The 19,441-nt window shown below is 40.3% G+C and overlaps 1 protein-coding gene across 5 annotated transcripts in view; it reads right to left on the minus strand.

Moving 5' to 3' along the window:
• fbxw7 (F-box and WD repeat domain containing 7) overlaps window positions 1-19,441 on the minus strand; it is a 133,151-nt gene that overhangs the window by 84,724 nt on the left and 28,986 nt on the right. For all 5 annotated transcript variants that reach the window (XM_080302492.1, XM_080302494.1, XM_080302491.1 and 2 more), the window contains one exon: window positions 47-301. In XM_080302492.1, the coding sequence (XP_080158618.1) occupies window positions 47-232 (186 nt within the window). In that variant the 5' untranslated portion in view covers window positions 233-301. The remainder of the gene's footprint in view (window positions 1-46; window positions 302-19,441) is intronic.

The following is a 19,441-nucleotide window of genomic DNA, read 5'->3' on the forward strand; positions in this document are numbered from 1 at the left end:
AATCAACTTTGAAATCAAAAATTTCTTAAATGTCAGTTTGCCTCACCCTCTGCGGCAGCTGCTCTTCCTCCTCAACCACCCGGTTCATGTGTTCATCCTCATCGCCCTCCTCTGCCGCCTGCTGGGGTGCCCGAGCCGTGGAGGAGGCGTTACCTCGCACTGCCGGGCCCCCAGGCCCCCGACTCCGCCCGCCGCTGCTGCTGCTGCCCCCCGACAGCAGTTCCTGGTTCATTTCCAAAAGCCAGCTTGCTACCTCCTGGACCTTCGCTAGGCTGTCTGAGGAGGAGAAGGGTTTGACATTCTGCAAAGACAGACACAAAAATATATGTGAGCATTAACCCAAATGAGAAACTGATAAACATTTAGTGATTGTTTTCTACTGTCTTCAGACAGTCGGGCAAAATGCTCATCAGGAGGGAACATGTCTGTGTTATACACGTTCCTTTGTTTTCTCTGAATTAAAATAACTGTTATTAGACATTCGCTCGTTGAGATGCACTGATGCTGCTCAGCAGCAGACAAGGAAAAATGTGGGAGTGATTGTACTTGGCTTCAGATCACACAGCAGTGGATGCTCAAATGCAGATGGATGGGCAGAACAGCCTTGAGTGCTACTAGTGTTCTTACTTCCAACAAAGCCAAAGTGAACAAGAAAAGAAAATCCAATCCACTGAGCACAAAAGCCACACCGCATTAATGTTCCTGAAGTCTTTAAAAAACACTCTTCGGTCTACAGAAAAGACAGTTGTGTGTTCCTACAAAGAATTTACTGGGATGTGTCAACATAAACAAGTTGCATTGCTTTCCTTTGAAATATCTGAAAATATATATGGAACTGAAGGACAGTCCGAGTTTTGTCACCACCTCACTCTTCGAGTGACAGAGGCAGCAATACACAAAGCTGAGTGCAGATCAATACTATGTGCAAAATATACATCACCCTACAATAGTTGTATTCATTTAAGTGCAGTGTGTTTATTCTTATTTGTAAATAAAATTAAAGTCAGGCTGTTTGAAATTTGAAAATATAGGACACCATCAATGCAAGGAAAAGCTTGTCCAAGAACTGCACAGTTTTCTCAGACTGAGCTGGGTTCAAAGCAACATGAGTAAGAAATCACTGAACAAATAAAGCAGTATGTGTAAATTCATAAAGCTCAGCAGCTGTTACAGGTACAGGAAAAGACATATTACCAGTGACAAACTCCTCAATTCACTGTTTACAAAATCTCGCTTTGAAAAGCATTACTGAGTCACTGAACTATTATCTATGAATACTGGTGTGTCGGTGATGACGAGGAACGCTGGATGAGGTCAGCTTTTACGGACTGTGTTCAAAAAGAACAACATACAAAACAGAAAAAAGAAAAAAAATGCACCACTTTCTTTGAGCAAATGAAATAAAAATGCATTTGTTTGGATCGTACAGGGTAAACCTGGCCAGAAATACTATTGCGCTTGATGCCTAGAAGTGGGACAAACCATCAGCATTACAATATGTCATAATGCTTTCTGCTATGATGGGACTATTGACAGGCTGGCTCCATGTATTGATGATTTTATTAAAACATGCAAGGACTTAATGCATTTCCCTGCTAGTCTGACCTACCAGACTCACTACCTCATGATACTTCTTGATTGATCCCATCAAATGAAAGATGATAAAGTGACTAAAGTTATTAAAGATGACGTAAGGAAGAAATGCACAGTGGGGAAACAGACTAATAAATTGAACGTTCATGTTAAAACTGAACAATTATAGGACACTGACAAACTGACAGCACCATGAAATTATCACATTCATCATATCTGTATTTTTATACCTTTTTACAGCCATCATCATCTTATCACAGTGTTTCAACTTTTTCCTGTCGTGTCTACACTTTTACTGATCATCCTTCTATGTACTTTCTTCTATTGAGGGCTTGCGGTTCATCTTTGTTTATCTTAGACAACCATTCACCCTCACATTCAAACCCATGTCCAATTTTAAAAAAACCAAAAACAAACAAATAATCTAACCCCACTAACTGCATGTCTTTAGACTGTGGGAGTACCTGATCTGAAACCACCCACGTGCACACAGAGAGAAGGAATATATGCCGTACAGAAAGGTCCCAGGCAGATAGATAGTGGATTCACACCCACTGCACTGCCCTTTTTACTTGATTAACCATTTTAAAAAATAAAAATGGAAAAAAGTCAGTTCAACAACATCACCAAACCTGGTTGTTCATTTTTATTTTTTTTATAGAAAATATTATTTAAGTTAGTTTCACTTTGTATTTGGTTATCCTTACCAAATACAAAAGTGGCTACTTGCCCTGCCAGTGGGTACTGTTGTGCAGTTTATCTAATACTGCTGAATCATTGCATGAAGAACCATCGCAGGCATCGCATCCATTTGTTTACATCTGGTAATGACTGTGAGAAATAGAGTATAAGTGCAATGTGGATGTTGTGGTAAAAGTGGTGTATGCTACCAGCCAAGGCTTCCCCTTTAAAATGACGTCCTTCTGGGACCTTGTTCTCTCCCCCTGTTGCAAGAGTCTGAGAACCATGAAGCTGCTGTGAAGCACATGCCAGTGACCCTGATCGAATTCCAGGAAGATGTGTAGACAGGTCCAAGATGACAGGACAGTTTAAATTTAAGACAAGATCTGCTTTTTGGCGATATTATACTGACAAAGTCATTAAATAAAAGTTCTGCTATGCGAGTCATTTAAAGGATGACTGATTAAAACAGTTAAAGCAATCGCACATGGCCCTGTGGTAGCCAGTCCCGAAGCTATCCCACCTCTTACCCAGTGACAGCGGTGACAGTCTCCAAATCCTGAACTGGATAAGAGGTTAGGAGGATGTGTAGATAGATAATATACAATTAGGACAACAATTACTGGAAACAATGACTGTGTATTGTGAATGAATAACTTGGTAAACTTGGTAAATGAACAATGAAGAACAGAAAAGCAAGTGCAAAAAAAGGCTCTTGAGATAAACCATTAGTCACTCCGAGCTTTCAAAATTAAACAAAAACAAGATGCAGTAATGGGTGAAATGAGCTTTTAGCGCTTAAACCGAGGTGACAAACCTTCTGCATGGGCCACCAAATGAACACCCACAGCAGAGCCAAATTAAAATTAGATTGTGGATCATGATTACACTCCAAAAGATTAACAACCTTTTGACCAGATTCACCCTACATCATTTCAAAACTTTCAAAACAATGACTGCCTTTTTTATTTTGATAAGAACTCCGAGCACTTACATTCAAGTATTCAAGGTAAACTAACCCAACAAACACATTTTACTGTGACCAAGTGTGTGGTAAGAAAGGATTATACAAGTAAAGGTAAGTGGGACGTGCGACTTGTGGATTTGCCTCATGCAAGTGGTAGTAGGTTGAGTATGTAGCATGCAAATCAGCCTCCATCTTTAGACCTTAGTATCAGTGACACATGTGCAGCTCTGAGACAAACTGCAAGTTTATTCTTGCAAACATACAAACTGTGCATGCATTAAAAGGTGGGCGTGAACAAGAAAGCAAAAACAAAGGCAAGTACAAGGTACTCGCAAGTGTATCATGAAGCAGTTAAAATATCATAGCTAAACCAAGCTACTTTCCTGCTACCAATACAGTAGAGCTACAGATACGATGCACAACCACAGAGGGAAAACAGGTCAGTTACAAGCTGTGCAGCAGTTTGCTGTCTGACATATGAGGTCCTCTGTTCCCTACTGACACTACACAGTCTAAAGGGAAGTTTTTATTTTGTTAAATGGCACATAAGCTTTGTCAATGTAGCTTAAACCGTCCTTCTATATGCCCACGAGGCCTCTAGCTAATCTTAAGTGTGACAAATTAAGAATCAGTGATGCATACTGCACTTCCAAATCTTCTCGATGCGCAAAACGAGTGATGAGAAGTATTTTGGGGACGCTCACATGCTTTATCTGCTTCAGTTCATACCAACTGCTTTGACCTTGAGGAAAAAGTCACTGGTCCCTTTGTAAGGCTCGTCTTCCTCTTTGCTGCATAGTCCCAACGCTGTGGTGGGAAGCATTAGACCTATCTCAGATTGCACAGCCCACCCCACACACACACACCCCATGGGACTGCCAGTTCATTTCTGTGAGCTCAGAAGAGGAAGGCTATGAATAGCTGAAGTTGTTCCTGCCTTTTACCGGAATGGCCAAGATTCAGCAATTGGTGTCCAACTTGAAATTGGTTATGGAGGTGACAAAGGCTGACAGGAAGACGAGGGAGGGAAATAAAGACAAGATGTGGTAAATATGTGTTTTGTTTTTAACCCTGAAGTTTCAGTTCTTGTTCAAAAGCTTAAATATAGGTAGAAGACATGATCAGACCTGCAGCTTGTACAGTTAAAGTCGGTGAAGTGGTGTTTCAATGCAGGTAACAAAGCAGAGAAAGCAGTAACACTTGTAGTGAGCAAAGACTTGCCAAATGGCCTTTCGTATTCACACACAAGTTTCATTCATCAGTTGCTATTCTTAGTCCAGCAAAAGCTGTGAAGTGGACAAAAATAGCTCTGGAAAACTAGTGAGGGCAGGTGTGAATTTGTGGCTCCTGATAGAAAGCCTCTGAGAGCAAATGCACAGAATTGTATCAAGTAGGGCTGGGCCATATCATACCATTCACGGTAATACCGGTATAATGAAACGGGTGAACCAGAATTGGTTTGTAAAAATGCTGCAACTTCAGTGGTGTGGAACTGGTTTAGCTTTCGTCCGTCAGATACACAACAAAGCACTATTTTTGGTAGAGCATGCTAGTGGGCCGTCGTTATTACCGTGTTTTTTTGGAAAATACGGCACACTTAAAATCAATCCTTTGATTTTTCTGAAAATCGACAGTGTCCCTTATAATCCTGTGTGCCTTATGTATGAATTCTGGTTGTGTTTACTGACCTCGAAACGATTTTATGTGGTACATGGCGCTCGAAAATCTGTCAAATGTTTGAGTACGACTTTGCTAAGCTACGAACCCGCACCACTTGATGGATTGTCGGAGCATTACGGCTATCGTAGGCAGGAGCCTCGCAGAGTGATAAGTACTGTTCTTCAACATAATATTACCGTATTGTTTTTAAGTTTTGTGGATATTATACATGGTTATGCTGAGGATATGTTGTCCAATTTCCACTAGAAATGCCTTTTGGTTAAACTGTCAGCAAGGAATTTGCATTTTCACTGTAAATTTTTTATATAACTTTAATGCACATAATAAACAGCTGCTTGTTTAAATGAAAATACATTGATGGGGGGGGGTTTTTGCACTAATAAAGTTGTGGAGTTGTAAAGTATTTTGTCTAGTGTCAATTATATCGTTATCGCAAATTTTCAAATGTATATCATGATAAATATTTTTGGTCATATCGCCCTGCTCTAGTATCAAGATTGTTATGAGATTATGATCACAAAAAACACACACTTGGTTTAGAGACAGATGAACAGCTTTGTTCATGATTTAAAAGCCACCTAACACGCCCCAAACTTTCCTAGAATGAAACATCATTTGGTGCATCAGTCCTGTGACGTCTCAGACCAAAGAGAAAATTAAAGATAATCTTAGGAGTCCCTCTTTCACACAACTCCTTTGAGCTTTAGCCGCAATGATGCAGTTCTATGAGATGCTATGGACCATTTTAGCATCATTTAGTTCACAGTTTGTCCTCCAGCTTTCAAACTTCACTAATCTGACACAGCAGCTAGTTTGTGGAACAACAAAAAAAAGAGAGGGAGGGAGGGAGAGCAAAGATAAGCACACCACTGGCAGATGAACATTTTCCATCCCTCTCTTAATCTGTTAAGACCCAAAAGACAGGTAAGAAGTCAGTATTGTCTGCTGTGTTATTTTGCTACGACTGGAAGTGAACTGTCTGATTACACATAATATGTAGGAAAACAACAACGTTATCTGATGCCCTCAAGTGGAAGAATATCCTGTCTGTATTTACTGCTATTGCCATCTATAGTGTGGTGTGCCACTTAAGACCGCATCTATTTAATTGGGCCCTAAAGCACGTTACTTTAGGGACTGATATTCTTGCATCATTTCCTATTTCAGCCTTACAGATATAAATTACTGTAAATCGTGATGCATTTAAGAAACTTACAGAAGAAAGTTTTAAGGGCCATTTCCTGAGCTAAGATAAATGCTCCAACTGAGACTTTGCAGTCCGACAGACCTTTTGGCCTCATTTTATTTATCTTGTTCCATATTCATGTGAGACTGAGAAACAGTATCGCATTAAAAGTTAAACAAGCAAAGAAACAAATAGGTTTCAGTGTGGTTAGTAAAGGTCCACAAGTATATAGTGAGATATTAAAAAGGAAGTCAAAAAACAAAATAAAACAATTCCATGTAGACTTATGAAAATAGGCACTTTACTATTGCCAACCGTGTGTTTCCATTTGTTGTATGACATTATAGGCAATCTCAAGAGTGATGAAATGTACTTGGACATAAACAAGATGTATAAAACATCTAAAACTTATTAGTCCAATTTGTTTGAAAAGATGATTATTCCATTTCATGTACACATTTCATAATTTCTCTGACTGCGGTGCAAATAAAGTAAATTACTAAATTTAATTTCAATCCTACTTTTATGGAAAATGATTCATCCATTTGTTATAAGGCTTACAATGTGTGCTCAGCAGTTTGCAGTTCCTTTAAAGGAAAATGTTTATTTGATCACCTGCTGAATTTATAACTTTGGTCACTTTCAAAGAAATTGAGGGTCTAATTTTTATGGTAGTTTCATTTTAATGGAGATAGAATAGAAACAGAAATTTTTAATAAAAATCCAGAAATGAAAAAAAGTTAAAATTTGATTTGCATTTCATTGAGTAAATTAAATATTTGATCTCCAAGCAAATCATGACTCAGTACTTGGAGAAACCCTTGTTGGCAATTCACAGCTGTAAGACGTTTCTTGTAGTTGGTCACCAGGTTTGCACACCTCGCAGGATGTATTCTGGTCCACTCCTCTTTCCAGAAACTCAATCTTTCAGGTTTCTTGGCTGCCACTTAACTCAAAGCTTCACCTCCATCCACAAATTTTCTACAAGACTGAGGTCAGGAGACTGGCACGACCACTCCATGGCCTTAATGTGCTTCTTTAGACACACCTTTGTTGACTTTCTGGTATGTTTTGGGTCATTGTCATGCTGGAGCTCTGTCCACCGACTAATCTCCAGTGAGTCGGTGCAGTAAAATCACCCTGTACCCTTAGCAGACAAACAGCCCTGAAGCAAAATGGTTCTACCTCTGTGCTTAACTGTGGGGATGGTGTGTTTTCCTTCCTCCAAACACAGGAGGTCAAGTTACAAGTAGGACTAGGCAACATGACCAGGCAATATGACCCAAACTTCATATCTCGATATTCTTTAGCTGGATGGCGATATACATCTCGATATTTCTTTAAAGCCATAAAGTAAGAACAAAAAGAGTTCTTAGTCAAAGCTGTGTCCCAAATCTCACATAGGCACTTTTATTAAGATACAGTGTAGATATACAAGAAAAAAAACTTACTCAGAAATAAATGATCAGCATTTATTAAATAATAATGATCCATAAATAAAATAAAAATGTTATTTTTGTGCATAACAAAAAGCTCACAATTGTGCAGTCAAAATGTAAACTAAAAGACGCAGAGCATAATAACAAAGACTCTGTTCCCAAGTTCTACTGCGTGACTGGCAGCCTTGAGTTTGAAATCGTCTTTGTAACCATGTCTCTTAACAGGTGCCATTTGTGGTCCTCATACACACACAATACGGTAATATTACGCTGAAGCAGAGTACGTCTTACTCCGCGAGGCTCCTCGGTAGCCGTAATGCTCCAACAATCCTTTAAGCAGTGCAGCTCCGTAGCTTACCAAAGTCGTACCAAAACATTTTTTGAAAGCGCTGTGTACCACATAAAATCTGTTCGTGGTCAGTAAGCACAACCAGAATTCATACATAAGGCACACTGTCGATTTTTAAGAAAATGAAAGGATTTTAGGCGTCAACGCGTTAGCGCGGTTAGCTTGTTAACGCGCTGACGCCGTCCAGCCCTACGCACGGGGTGATCCGTGGTAACTCGTTAACAGATTTGCCCCGTTAATGCAGTTATGGCGTTAACGTCACGGTGACAACACTAAAATAGTAATCTCCAATTGTTTTCTTTTTACCGACCAGCTCCTCTTTGATAGCTGCCGTGTCCATCTTGTCATTGCCTACAGGTGAAGTGATGGGGGAGGGGGAGTTGTGTTCAGTGAAGGAGAGAGGCGAGGCAGAGTAACGCAGCGTAGAGACAAAAGTGGACGAAAGAGAGGCAAACTTGCAGCTCCACCAGTATAGTTATAACGTAACGTAGACTATATTAATATAAACGGTATTGTCACATCTCATATCTCGTATAAAAATATATCAATATATTTAAAAACTCGATATATCGCCCAGTCCTAGTTACAAGACTTCACTCCATTACATAGGCATAATCCCAATGGTGTTCTTGGTGACTGCGGGCCCAACTGCCTTCAGATCATTAACAATCCTGTGCAGCTTTGGGCCAATCCACCACCACTCTCATAATCATCCTCATCCCCTGAGGTAAGATCTTGCTTGGAACTTCAGACCAAAGGTGATTGATTATCATTTTATATTTTTCCTAGTACCAAATAATCGAACCAGCAGTTGTCACCTTCTCACCAAGCTTCCTGCTGATGGTCTTGTAACACATTAAAGCCTTGTGCAGGTCTACAATCTTGCCCCTGACATCCTTTGACAGCCCTTTTTGTCTCACCCATGGTGGTGGAGAGGTTGGAATAGAAGAAACTGATTGTGGACAGGTGTGTTTCATACACAAATTGATTGTAATTTGTGTGCCACATGAGCATGGACATCCCTGGTCTCAATCTGTGGGAGCCCAAATTGTGTTTAGGCTGTAGTGAATGTCGCTCAATAACATGCAAATCATTCAAATTAAAACTATTTAATTTTTTTTGTTTGTTTTAATGGGATTTGATCTGTATAGACATCCAGGCAGTCACTGAGTACAGCTACTGGTTGGGGAAGGGTTAGGGATTTTTATTCTGTATGCTGTTCCAAGTTGACACCACATAGATGAAGCTTCAGCTGTGGTACACACAGACATTACTTGAGTCTCAGTGCACAAACTCAACATTTAGACTCAACAGCAAAGGCATGCCATCTTCTCTTGGATGGATTTGGACCATTCTCTAGCTCCTGTGACGGGGTGGACAGGTATGCATTAACTCTGTCAGTGTAGCCAGCCAACACTCCTGCCCCACCACACAGCCTGCATCTAAACTCGTTTCCTCCGGCTATAGAAATAAACCAAGAACACACTGAAACCTTGTGTTTGAGCTACACTATAACAGCCGAGTGTTGTGTGTTAAAACAGCTACAGCATTCAAATGACTGCCGAATCAAACTAAAAACCCCAAAGCAGACTGAGCTGCAGTCCAGTCCCAGTTCTAATATGTGGATGCCAGAAGTAGGAAATTTGAAATTGGCAGGAAATTTGAAATTGCCTGTAAATGTATTTTCTCAATAATTTCTAGGGTAGTCCCAGGCCAATATGCAATGCAAGTTCAATAAATGCATGTTAATTGTTCATCACGACTCATTAGGCCTGAATGCCCTTTGGGCAGTCTTTATTAAATTTATAAAAAAAATAAAAAAATAAAAAAAATAAAAAAAAGGTGTAGGTCTTAAATCATCTTGTCCAGTGTTAAAGAAACATACATTAAATTTCAAAAATACAGTTCATGGTCTTTAAAACTAAATCCTTAGCAGGTATTTAAACTACAAATAGCAGGGTAAGCCTCAAAATGCTACTTAAGCTGTAGAAAAGTATTTTGTTCCGCAGTCATTACAAATGTAATGCGTTGAATTTTCAATAACAATGACATAATTCATGTTAACTTGCACAGAGTATATCTGTGTTTGATAATGGTTTTGAAAACTAAAAAACAGTGAATTATTTCCAGTTTTGATAAAGTGAAAAATCTGTCCTAAGCTGGGGGGGGGGGGGGGGGGGGGGAATCATTTCAACGCCAGTGGATTTATCTACGAGACAAACCATGTTGGGAATAAGGAAACAAAATTAGAAGACTGAGCTCAACTTCAAATTGGAGCAATAAATCACACTGAACTGACTTGAACAGTTCCAGTGTCAGGGAAATATTGGTTGTTCAGACAACATCGCAGATGCAGCTGAAGATCTAGCAAAATGTGGCACTGCATAGTGACTTTGCCCAAATTAAACTGCATTAACAGAAGGAGATTAGCAAAGATGGACCAGACCAATATTATAAAAGCTGAAGGACACATTCTGCCTCTAGACTGCAACATGTAACACAAAACCTTGTGAGCCTTAAAAGAGTGACGTTTCCAATTATTAATCCTTTGAGATAAGAAACGCAATATTTGGGATGGTTTCTTGTAATCCTATAAATACACAGCGTTTGTTGAAACATCTTTCCCCTTCAGTTCGATGCAGAAGCAATTAATCAATGTCTCTATTTTGAGCTGGTGCCCTGTGATGTCTGAGGAAAAAGTGAAACTCAAGTCCTTGAGCTGCTAGATTGGAGGGATATCATCTCCCCACATTCATTTCCACAGCAAAATGTTTCATTTTATGTCAGTGCTTTCCTCTGGAAAACAATGACTTCTGTTCAACATAAGGGATATTAAGGCTTTGTCTATAAGCACTGCACGTACTCTAAAATCGTCACTCATTACCTCTCTTTCATTTGAATTGTTGCCATGCAACAGCTCAATAATACCACAACATTTTCCTTTGTGGATTTTTTTTCTTAAATCATTACTCATGAGAGCATAAATCTTCTTGGAAACCAAGAGAATCAATCTCCTCTGTTTGTGAGAATGGCCAACTGCCAGGAAGACTCTGGAAGGGGCTAAAATTCCCATTCAGTGCCAGCTTACTACTAAAACAATCGTGTGCACAACAAGCAGGGAAGCAGAGGGAACCCTAGAAGCTACAGCCATGCGACAGAAACCTGCATTAAAGTAAAGTCAAACACTCGTCACACACAGCCGAATGTGAAAGGGCACTCAGACGTGTGCACAGTCTTGTTTGGCTTTTATTTGTTCCATTAGAAAAAGCTTTTTCTCCAACAGGGAGGGGGGTAGCAGCAATCACTGTAAACCACATGCAGACTGAAGGCATCTATTTAAGTGACTGTGCACCCTGCTAGCAAGTCTACTGTTGTCAAGGCAGCAAGACATCCATTAAATCACCTGGTTCCATTAGAGAATCAATTACTGTGCCGCTTTCCTTGGTTGCACAGTTCTTATACCTGAAAAATCATTTCAGACAACCAAAGCAGATACACAAGGACACTACGCTTCACCACCCTCATATGCTGCCAGGACCTATATGGTTCTTGAATTGCTCACAAAGAGCACAATTCCAGTGTCTCCGGACACATGACGTGGCTGTGTCAATGGAAGCTGGCACACTATTACCTTTGGTCGAGGTGGGCAGGCAGTGGCCAGTCGCTGCAGCTGTTCTGAAGTGTGGCTGCAGGAGAGGAGATCTGAGCAGCAAGCTGTGCGGCCCAGTCTCTTCATCAGAGAGGAGATGATGCTGCAGCCACAGCCACACATCGACTTGCTCATTAGTAGCCTGGCTGTTCTGGGGTGTGGAGAAAAGAGACTAGCTGTGAGCCGCAGCCACTTCCTGGTCCTTTCTGAATCCCCTCAGTTGTCCTCAAAGCTGATGCCTTTGCTGTACTGTGTTCCACATGGCACTAATCCACAGGTACTCCCGCCAGAGATAAGGCTGGTTTTAGTAAAAATACAGATGCTGCGGCTCACCTTAATCCACAGTGAAGGTACTTGAGTTGGGAAGTACAGTTTGTCGGTCCATTTCCCTTGTGATTGCTTCCCACTTACTCCACTCCCTCTGCTGTACTTCTATCTCTGAACAACACGCCTCCTGCTCTAGTCTCCCTCCCCCTTTTTTTTTTCTTTTTTTTTTTGGCCAAACTCACTTCCATCCACAGAACACCTTATTTTGGCTGCAAATAATACACCGGACGCAGTGTCTGACACTACTCCCCTCTGTCTCTCACAATTTCCATCCGTTTCTTTCCATTCCCTTCACTGCCTTCGACTGCTGTGCAATGAGGATGCTATCCCCGACAAGGCTGTTGCCACCACTGTGCACCCCACCACCACCTCCTCCTCCAGCGGTAAGCCACTCAGACTGAGCTCCTCCAACTTGCCGATTAAAATGTTTTTCCTCATATGACATTCGAGCTCCGAGTTGCTCCATTAATTGAGGAAGCAGTGGACTGAATATTATAAGAAATCCAAGCCACTCAGCAAGCACCAGGAGGACTGATAAGCAGGATACAGTCAGGATGCGGTGGGGGAGGGGTCCAGCGTTTAGGAGACAATAACGGTGGAGGCAGGATTATTATGGTGGGTGATAAACTGTAACTGTGGTCAGCTTGCTGCTGATGATCACTGTAACAATGAAGGAAATAAAGAGCTGAAAATCTTCAGTGTGACAGTTACTTTAACTGATTAAGAAAAACTAAAGAGGAACTCTGCAATCTGTTGTTATTTTGCTCCACTGCAGTAATTTAGTTATTAAGCTTGTAATGGAGCAACTAATAGAGCACAGTTTTACATGGCACATGCCACCTGCACACACCTAGTTTAAACACCTGCAGCATATTCAATATACATCCTTTTTAATTCCCTTGTGTCTCATGTCCCAGCTTTGTTGAACCCACACATTCCCCGCTCACCTCATCACAGATGCTCAACCTGTGGAATCTGTGCTCAGGGACAACCTGCACATTATTCAGCACTCAAGCTAATAGTTATCAGAGCTCATAAAGCCTGAGCTCCTTGAAAGTGGGAAAAACAACGAATGGGAGGGGCGGGATGAACAGCAAGACAAAGACAGATGCACAATAAAATGAGACTGGGCCCCTTTTGAAGGACCAACAATAGCTTTCTATTAATGGCACACAGTGTTATACAACTAGAAATCACCAACATCAAAGACAGTGAAAGAGGGAGAAATTTGTCAAGCCAAGAATATGCTAATAATGACCACCAAGAGTAGTTATGCTTAATTAAGTGCCAACATATGTCAACACAGGCTACTGCAGCCCATAGCTGTCCAAGCTTCACATCAGCTAATTAGGTGGAACTGAACTGGACCTCTCAAACATTTATATATTGGTGGGGATTTTTGAATCTGAATATTTTATGAATCCCAGGAGTAAACAGCTTTGCTACATAAGATAGGAAGTTTCAAAATGTAAAAAAAGAGAAAAAGAAAGAAAGACAGAAAAACATTTTTTTAAGTTGTCAAACATGTTAGGGATGGACCAGGCCATGCCCTTGGCATGTGACTCAGCACATGAAGTACTTCCTGATATTCAAAGCTTTCCAACACCACCACCAGAGAATCAAGTTCTACACCTACAATGTTACAGGTGATCCTGGTGAGTTCGTAAAGCAGGTTTCTCTTTGCTATTCTCAGTCTACTGCCCCATAACACTACACCATAGAGCAGGGGTGTCGAACTCCAGGCCTCGAGGGCCGGTGTCCTGCAGGTTTTAGATTTCACCCTGGGTCAACACACCTGAGTCAAGTGATCAGGTCATTACCAGGCTTCTGGAGAACTTAAAGATATGTTGAAGAGGTAATTTAGTCAGTTAAATCAGCTGTGTTGGATCAAGGACGCATCTAAACCCTGCAGGACACCGGCCCTAGAGGCCTGGAGTTCAACACCTGTGCCATAGAGGATGGCACTGATGCCCAGCACAGACTCAGAACAGATATTAAAGGGCCTCAGCCATGTCCGAAAACAGAGAGAGCTGTGACCCTTGTTGTCGGAGGGCTTCTGTGTTTTTAGCTTAGTAAAAGCAAAAAGAGACAGCTATTGTTCATATTTACCAGCAGATCTCAGCTCTGTCTCATAACCAACACCTAACATTTGGTACAATCACTAGCAGGAAACTGTAATGAAAGAAAGTGAAAAAATATGTAGCCATAAAAATTACATTTCATATTCAGTAACGACAAATAATATGCAAAGGCTGCACTCTTGGAAGAAATGAGAATGGGTTTTATGAGTTTCATATTAAAACCCAGCAGGAAGAAAATACAAATTCATGACACTCGATCTCCCCAGCCAACCTCAGTTATAACCAATGACTACTAATGCTTTTGTTGAGTTTTGGTGTCATTTCAATTTTAATCCGATGTAAATGTGCTTGTGTGGTCAATATCCTCAAGTGGAGGTTTTCTTCTCTCAAATCATCATCATCATCATCGTTAACACAACAACCAGCAAAGCTGTAACCAAAAGATTGCGCCATTTTTGGTGCCTTGGTCAAAGCAGTCACACATGTATTAGATCACCATAAGCATGCTGTGGACCATTCCTGTATTCATTCCCCTACCTGCCTTCTTGTGGTTGATTAGTGAAATCGAAACAAGTATGGCAGCATCAGCAGACTCTCGTTTGTTATATAAAACGCACACAGCTACGCACTGAACAGACTTTACTTCAATATTTAGCAGGAGGTGACGCTTCGCCTTCATGTCCAATGTCAACTCTCAGTTTGTGCACCGAGCAGTTTTATTTTCCGTGTAAGCAGAACAATTCTGTCCTTCATTTTGTATTGCATTTCAACACACCTTGAAGTAGTACAAACTAGACTTCACCACAGAGCCCTTAATTTAGCGATGTACAGATCCACTCTACAAATGACTGTTAGTCTCATTTTGTGGGAATACTGCAAAAATGTAAAAACTGTTCCATCTGTTTATTCAATGAGGTGCATCACATTTGATGTACAGCTGTGACCAAGTACGAGCTGTGCCTAACATGAAAAGTTGCTGCAAAGAGAAATGATGAAGCACTTAAAGCTGTTATCAGTGCTCACTGGCACATCTCTGGGCTGTTGATGGGAATGATACTACATAAGACAGCTCACTGTGATTCAATGGCGTAGCTTTCCTCAATCACCGGGTTGCCATCTATCCAAAAACAAACGGCCCATCAGGAGAGAAATGAAACACTCCAAACACAAAAGGCTTTATCTGCAATCATCAGAGACAATCTGTACCAAAAGGTATAACACCATCAGCCCGGAACAAGGAAGCAGGCAAGCGTGCCAACACGTAATGCAGTCACCAACACTGAGGCAGTGTCTGGCAAAATGTAAGCTAAATACATGTGTTTATACTTTTGTTCTCTTCTTGCCCAGGAGTGACAGACAGGGCAGGGTGAAAGGGTGCTCTGTTCATTATTTATGAATATTGCTTTTCACTGTGTCAGCTCACTGCCTCAGTATTGATCTATAAAAGGAGGGTGGCTGCACCACAGCCCAGAATCTCAGACGAAGAAATAACGACAAAGCTTACACACTGCAGCTTTATAGAGCATCTAACTGGCACGTCGGCAGCTCACGGAGCTTTGCATATAACATAGGAAAAATATAACCATGACATGCTAAGAATAAGTGAATATAGTAATTACCAAACAAAGTCTATACTGTACAGAGTTCCATCACGTCCTGCATTGGTGAATCTCCATTCATTTATCTCAATCCAAACCAATCTACACTCTTAAAAAGTCCCATACAATGAAGTGGTATGAGTTTTTTATACTTTGAGGTAGGGCTGTGCGATATGACCAAAAGCTAATATCCCGATATAAGACATGTATCGTCGTTATCGTCCCGATAATTATATAAATCACGAAAATTTAACATTTTCTGTAAATTCTGTGAATCTCGGGCAGCTCGACTTGCATGAAGTGTTTCCAGCTGGGCGTCGAGTACCTGGAGTCGAATGTTTTAACCGATGCATGAAACATGATTACACGGCGTGCTGCAGGTGAAGCTTGTTCTAACGTTTGAATCTAAGATTTATTTTTTAGCACCTGACGGCTCTTTTTTTTTTGCTTATCATCCGTAAACTCTCTACATACTCTTTCAAGTGATTCAGTTTATTTTGAAGTCTCAACGGGATCTTGAGCTTTATTGTGAAAGGTTTATGTGGAAAATAAACAAGCAGACACGCAGTGGCATAAAAACAGGCACTTGTCTGTCCATAGTGTGGTTATATTAACTATAAGAGAAAGAGAGAACGTTAACTAATATAGCCACTACAGTGACCATCAAAATGATGAAAAAAATATTGCCGTAAACAGTTTATTTTGCGACACCACAAAACAAATTATAGCGTAAAATGAAACGATAGACGTTTTTATATTGTCATCCGATATATATCGTTATTTGAGCAGCCCCACTTTGAGGTGTGAAGCATGAGCTATGAAAATCTGAAGTAGCTTACAGCCAGCAGTCTTCCAACCCATGGCAACAAGGTCGCTTCCCCACTTGACAAACCCATTACAGCTCCTCTCTCTTTTCCACAAAGAAACTGGGCAACCAGCAGGAGTTGCACCTGAACTATGCTTCAGTGGGAAATCTACATTGTAACCTGATGTGCCCCTTCCATTGAAATGCAACTACAAGCCAGTCAACACAACAACTGGCCTGTTCAGCACCACCACAGCACTTCCTCTGCATTCCCGGCTACTTTTTTGGACATCTTTTAAATTTATCAGACACATCTTATTACATTTATTGTTTAAAGAAGTGGAAAAATTAGAGGGACAAACGCTTGCAGTCACCAGTGCTACCTCTCAGCTTCCCAGTAGATAAACGTATGATATCAATTTGAAAATCTTAAATGCCAGGTCAGCCAGGAATGCTGTAGGTCTTTAAACAAAAAAAAAGTGATAAATCTACCTTTCTAGGGAGACGCATGTTAGGTTACGGTGTAGACTAAGGTGTAGGGTTTCAGGGGGGTAGCTAAAGTAACTACACATTGCATCAACACAGTTCACAATTACTGTGGTCTGATCATCTCATAATTCACATTTGTCAAATACAACAACTGTGCTGAGAATTTGGCATTTGAAAGTAAAGTGAGAGCTCAGAGAGAAGGATAGCTGCTCCCACTCTTGCTGTAGCTCACCGACCTCTACCTGAAAGTAACGGGTCTGAATTAAAACTCCAAACTCTGAAAGAGTCAATTAGAAGTGTTGCATAAAACCAAGGGTATGCAGACAGGTCCAAAAAAAAAAAAAAAAAAAAAAAACGAGTGATGTGATGTTTTTGTTGAAACTCAGCTGTTCATGGAGCGTACGTAAGAGACATTATGTATGTAAACTAAAGTCTTTTAAAAGCCAATTAATGTATTCTTTTTTCTCCAATTCAGCTTCAACATTTTTACAAAATGCTGCCTTCTGTGAGGTCAAGCACACTAGCGCAGTCTGACCGTTAAATGTAAACACTCTAATGTGGTGTAGACGTTAATGAAGAAACCTAAAGGGCAAAACAAAGACTCCAAAATAACAAAAAACTGAACATTACTCAAGCATTCATGCAACATTATTCATAATACTCAGTGACCAGTCTGAATAATTTAAATCTCTAGGAGTGTACACACACACACGCCCTTTAAAAAGATCAAATTTGTTGACTAATTATTTCATTGGTTAATCAAGTGGCAAATATGTGATAATTAACATGCTGCCATTAATCTCTTCAAAGCAATTAGTGAAACATTTAAGTGGGCTTGCAAATGATGTCCTTAATTATCCTGCAGTATCCAAATGTTGGCACGCTGAGAAAAAAATTACACTGAAGTCAATCTGTACAATGAAGAACCGACACTCATGCTGAGTTTAGACAGCCACACATCTGTGTGTGTCTCTATAGGTAATGTGATAATACCATACAACAAGCATATCTGACTAAGGATGCAGGCAATCCTTTTTCCTCTGAGTAGGCTGCACTCTAGTGGGCAAAGCCGAAAATATCCAACAGCTGCTGATAAAAAGGCTAATTTAGGATCATTTCTCACTACTTAAGGCTGTGCAAACGCAAACACACAAACCCACACCCCATTAATAACATTCATTCACTCTAGGACAATGAAAACAGACACAGAAAAGTTACAACTTCCTGTCTCCAACACAGGGACATAGGACTTCCTGTTTTGAACAAGGAGTCAAAAGCATGAATAACTGATCAAGAGTTAACCACGCCCTTCAACAGTTAACAGACCCTTACATCAACACCTACTGGTGTTACACGTTTCTACGCAGCTTTACAAGACAAAACAGCACACCAGCAGCTGATTTGTTCATGAACAAACAGGTTTGAGGTATAAGCTTAATCGGTTACTTAAGTTTTATAAATACTTTTATTACAGTTTTCCCATGTCTTGATGGAAATGAATAAATCATTTAAAACTAATAATCCCCATACAGAACTCATTTAAACAACTGGCAAGATAATCACCTCTAACTAAAATCATCTCCAAATTACAAGAAAAGATGAGGCGTTAGTCATGTTACAAGAGGTTAGCTAAATGGATCAATATACGTCTAATTCAACAGACTGCATGGACAAATGTATCAGGACAACTTTAGGGCGTCCATTTTTTTTAAACTGGTTTCATGAAAACAAACATCATCATCACGTAAGAAAAGTAGCATATAGCTCTTATTTTAATCTCAAGATTTTGTTGCAGATGAGAGATTAAACTTTGGTGTTTTAGCCAATGTTAGTTTTAGTCAAATATTGGGTGTGAAAATAAACAGTGAGTCTGGCCTCATAAAATAGTGACCTATATTACTGTAACACCAAGTTTATCATATTTGATTCACGACGTTTTGAGACCAATGATCATTTTGGGACAATGATAAATTGCCCCCAAATGCTGGATTTAGCAACACTGATTCAAATTCAAACTAATCTGTCAGAAGGTTCAATAAACACTTCAGCTTCAAAAACTCTCATGGTTCAGCCTTTACAGGGTTTAACATATTAGAGAGTCCCGTTAAATAACTTCCCTTCTTTAATGTGAAAAATGAGAGCATTTATTTAAAGATCCAATTGAATCCTTTCTGCTACACTTTCACTCGTGTTTTATTGGACCTGTGTGACTATCCACAGATACGCACAAAGCCAATTACCAGCAGTGGGTCCCGATTTAAAATGTCACAGCCATTTAAACTTTCTGCATTTCTGAAATGTGCATTAGCAGCAATTTTTACCATCCCTGGCCATCCCTCATCATCATTGTGAGAATGCTCTTCTCTGAAGTAGGCAAAAGGCTGTTCTGAATTATTTACAGAGAATGAGTGGGTGAGAGGTGTGGGACTGATTAGGGAGAGACACACAGGATAGTGAAATCTCAGTCCTTCAGTCTGCTTAGGAAGCAGTTTTGCATTTAAATTTAAAGAACCTTTTCAGAAAATGACAGCAGTGTACCTCCTACAGATATTCAGCCGCATAAGGTCAGCTTTTGACGGGAGGCTATTCTTTAATAT

Source organism: Astatotilapia calliptera, chromosome 6, assembly GCF_964374335.1.
Source record: "Astatotilapia calliptera chromosome 6, fAstCal68.1, whole genome shotgun sequence".
In the NCBI taxonomy this organism is placed as follows: domain Eukaryota; kingdom Metazoa; phylum Chordata; class Actinopteri; order Cichliformes; family Cichlidae; genus Astatotilapia; species Astatotilapia calliptera.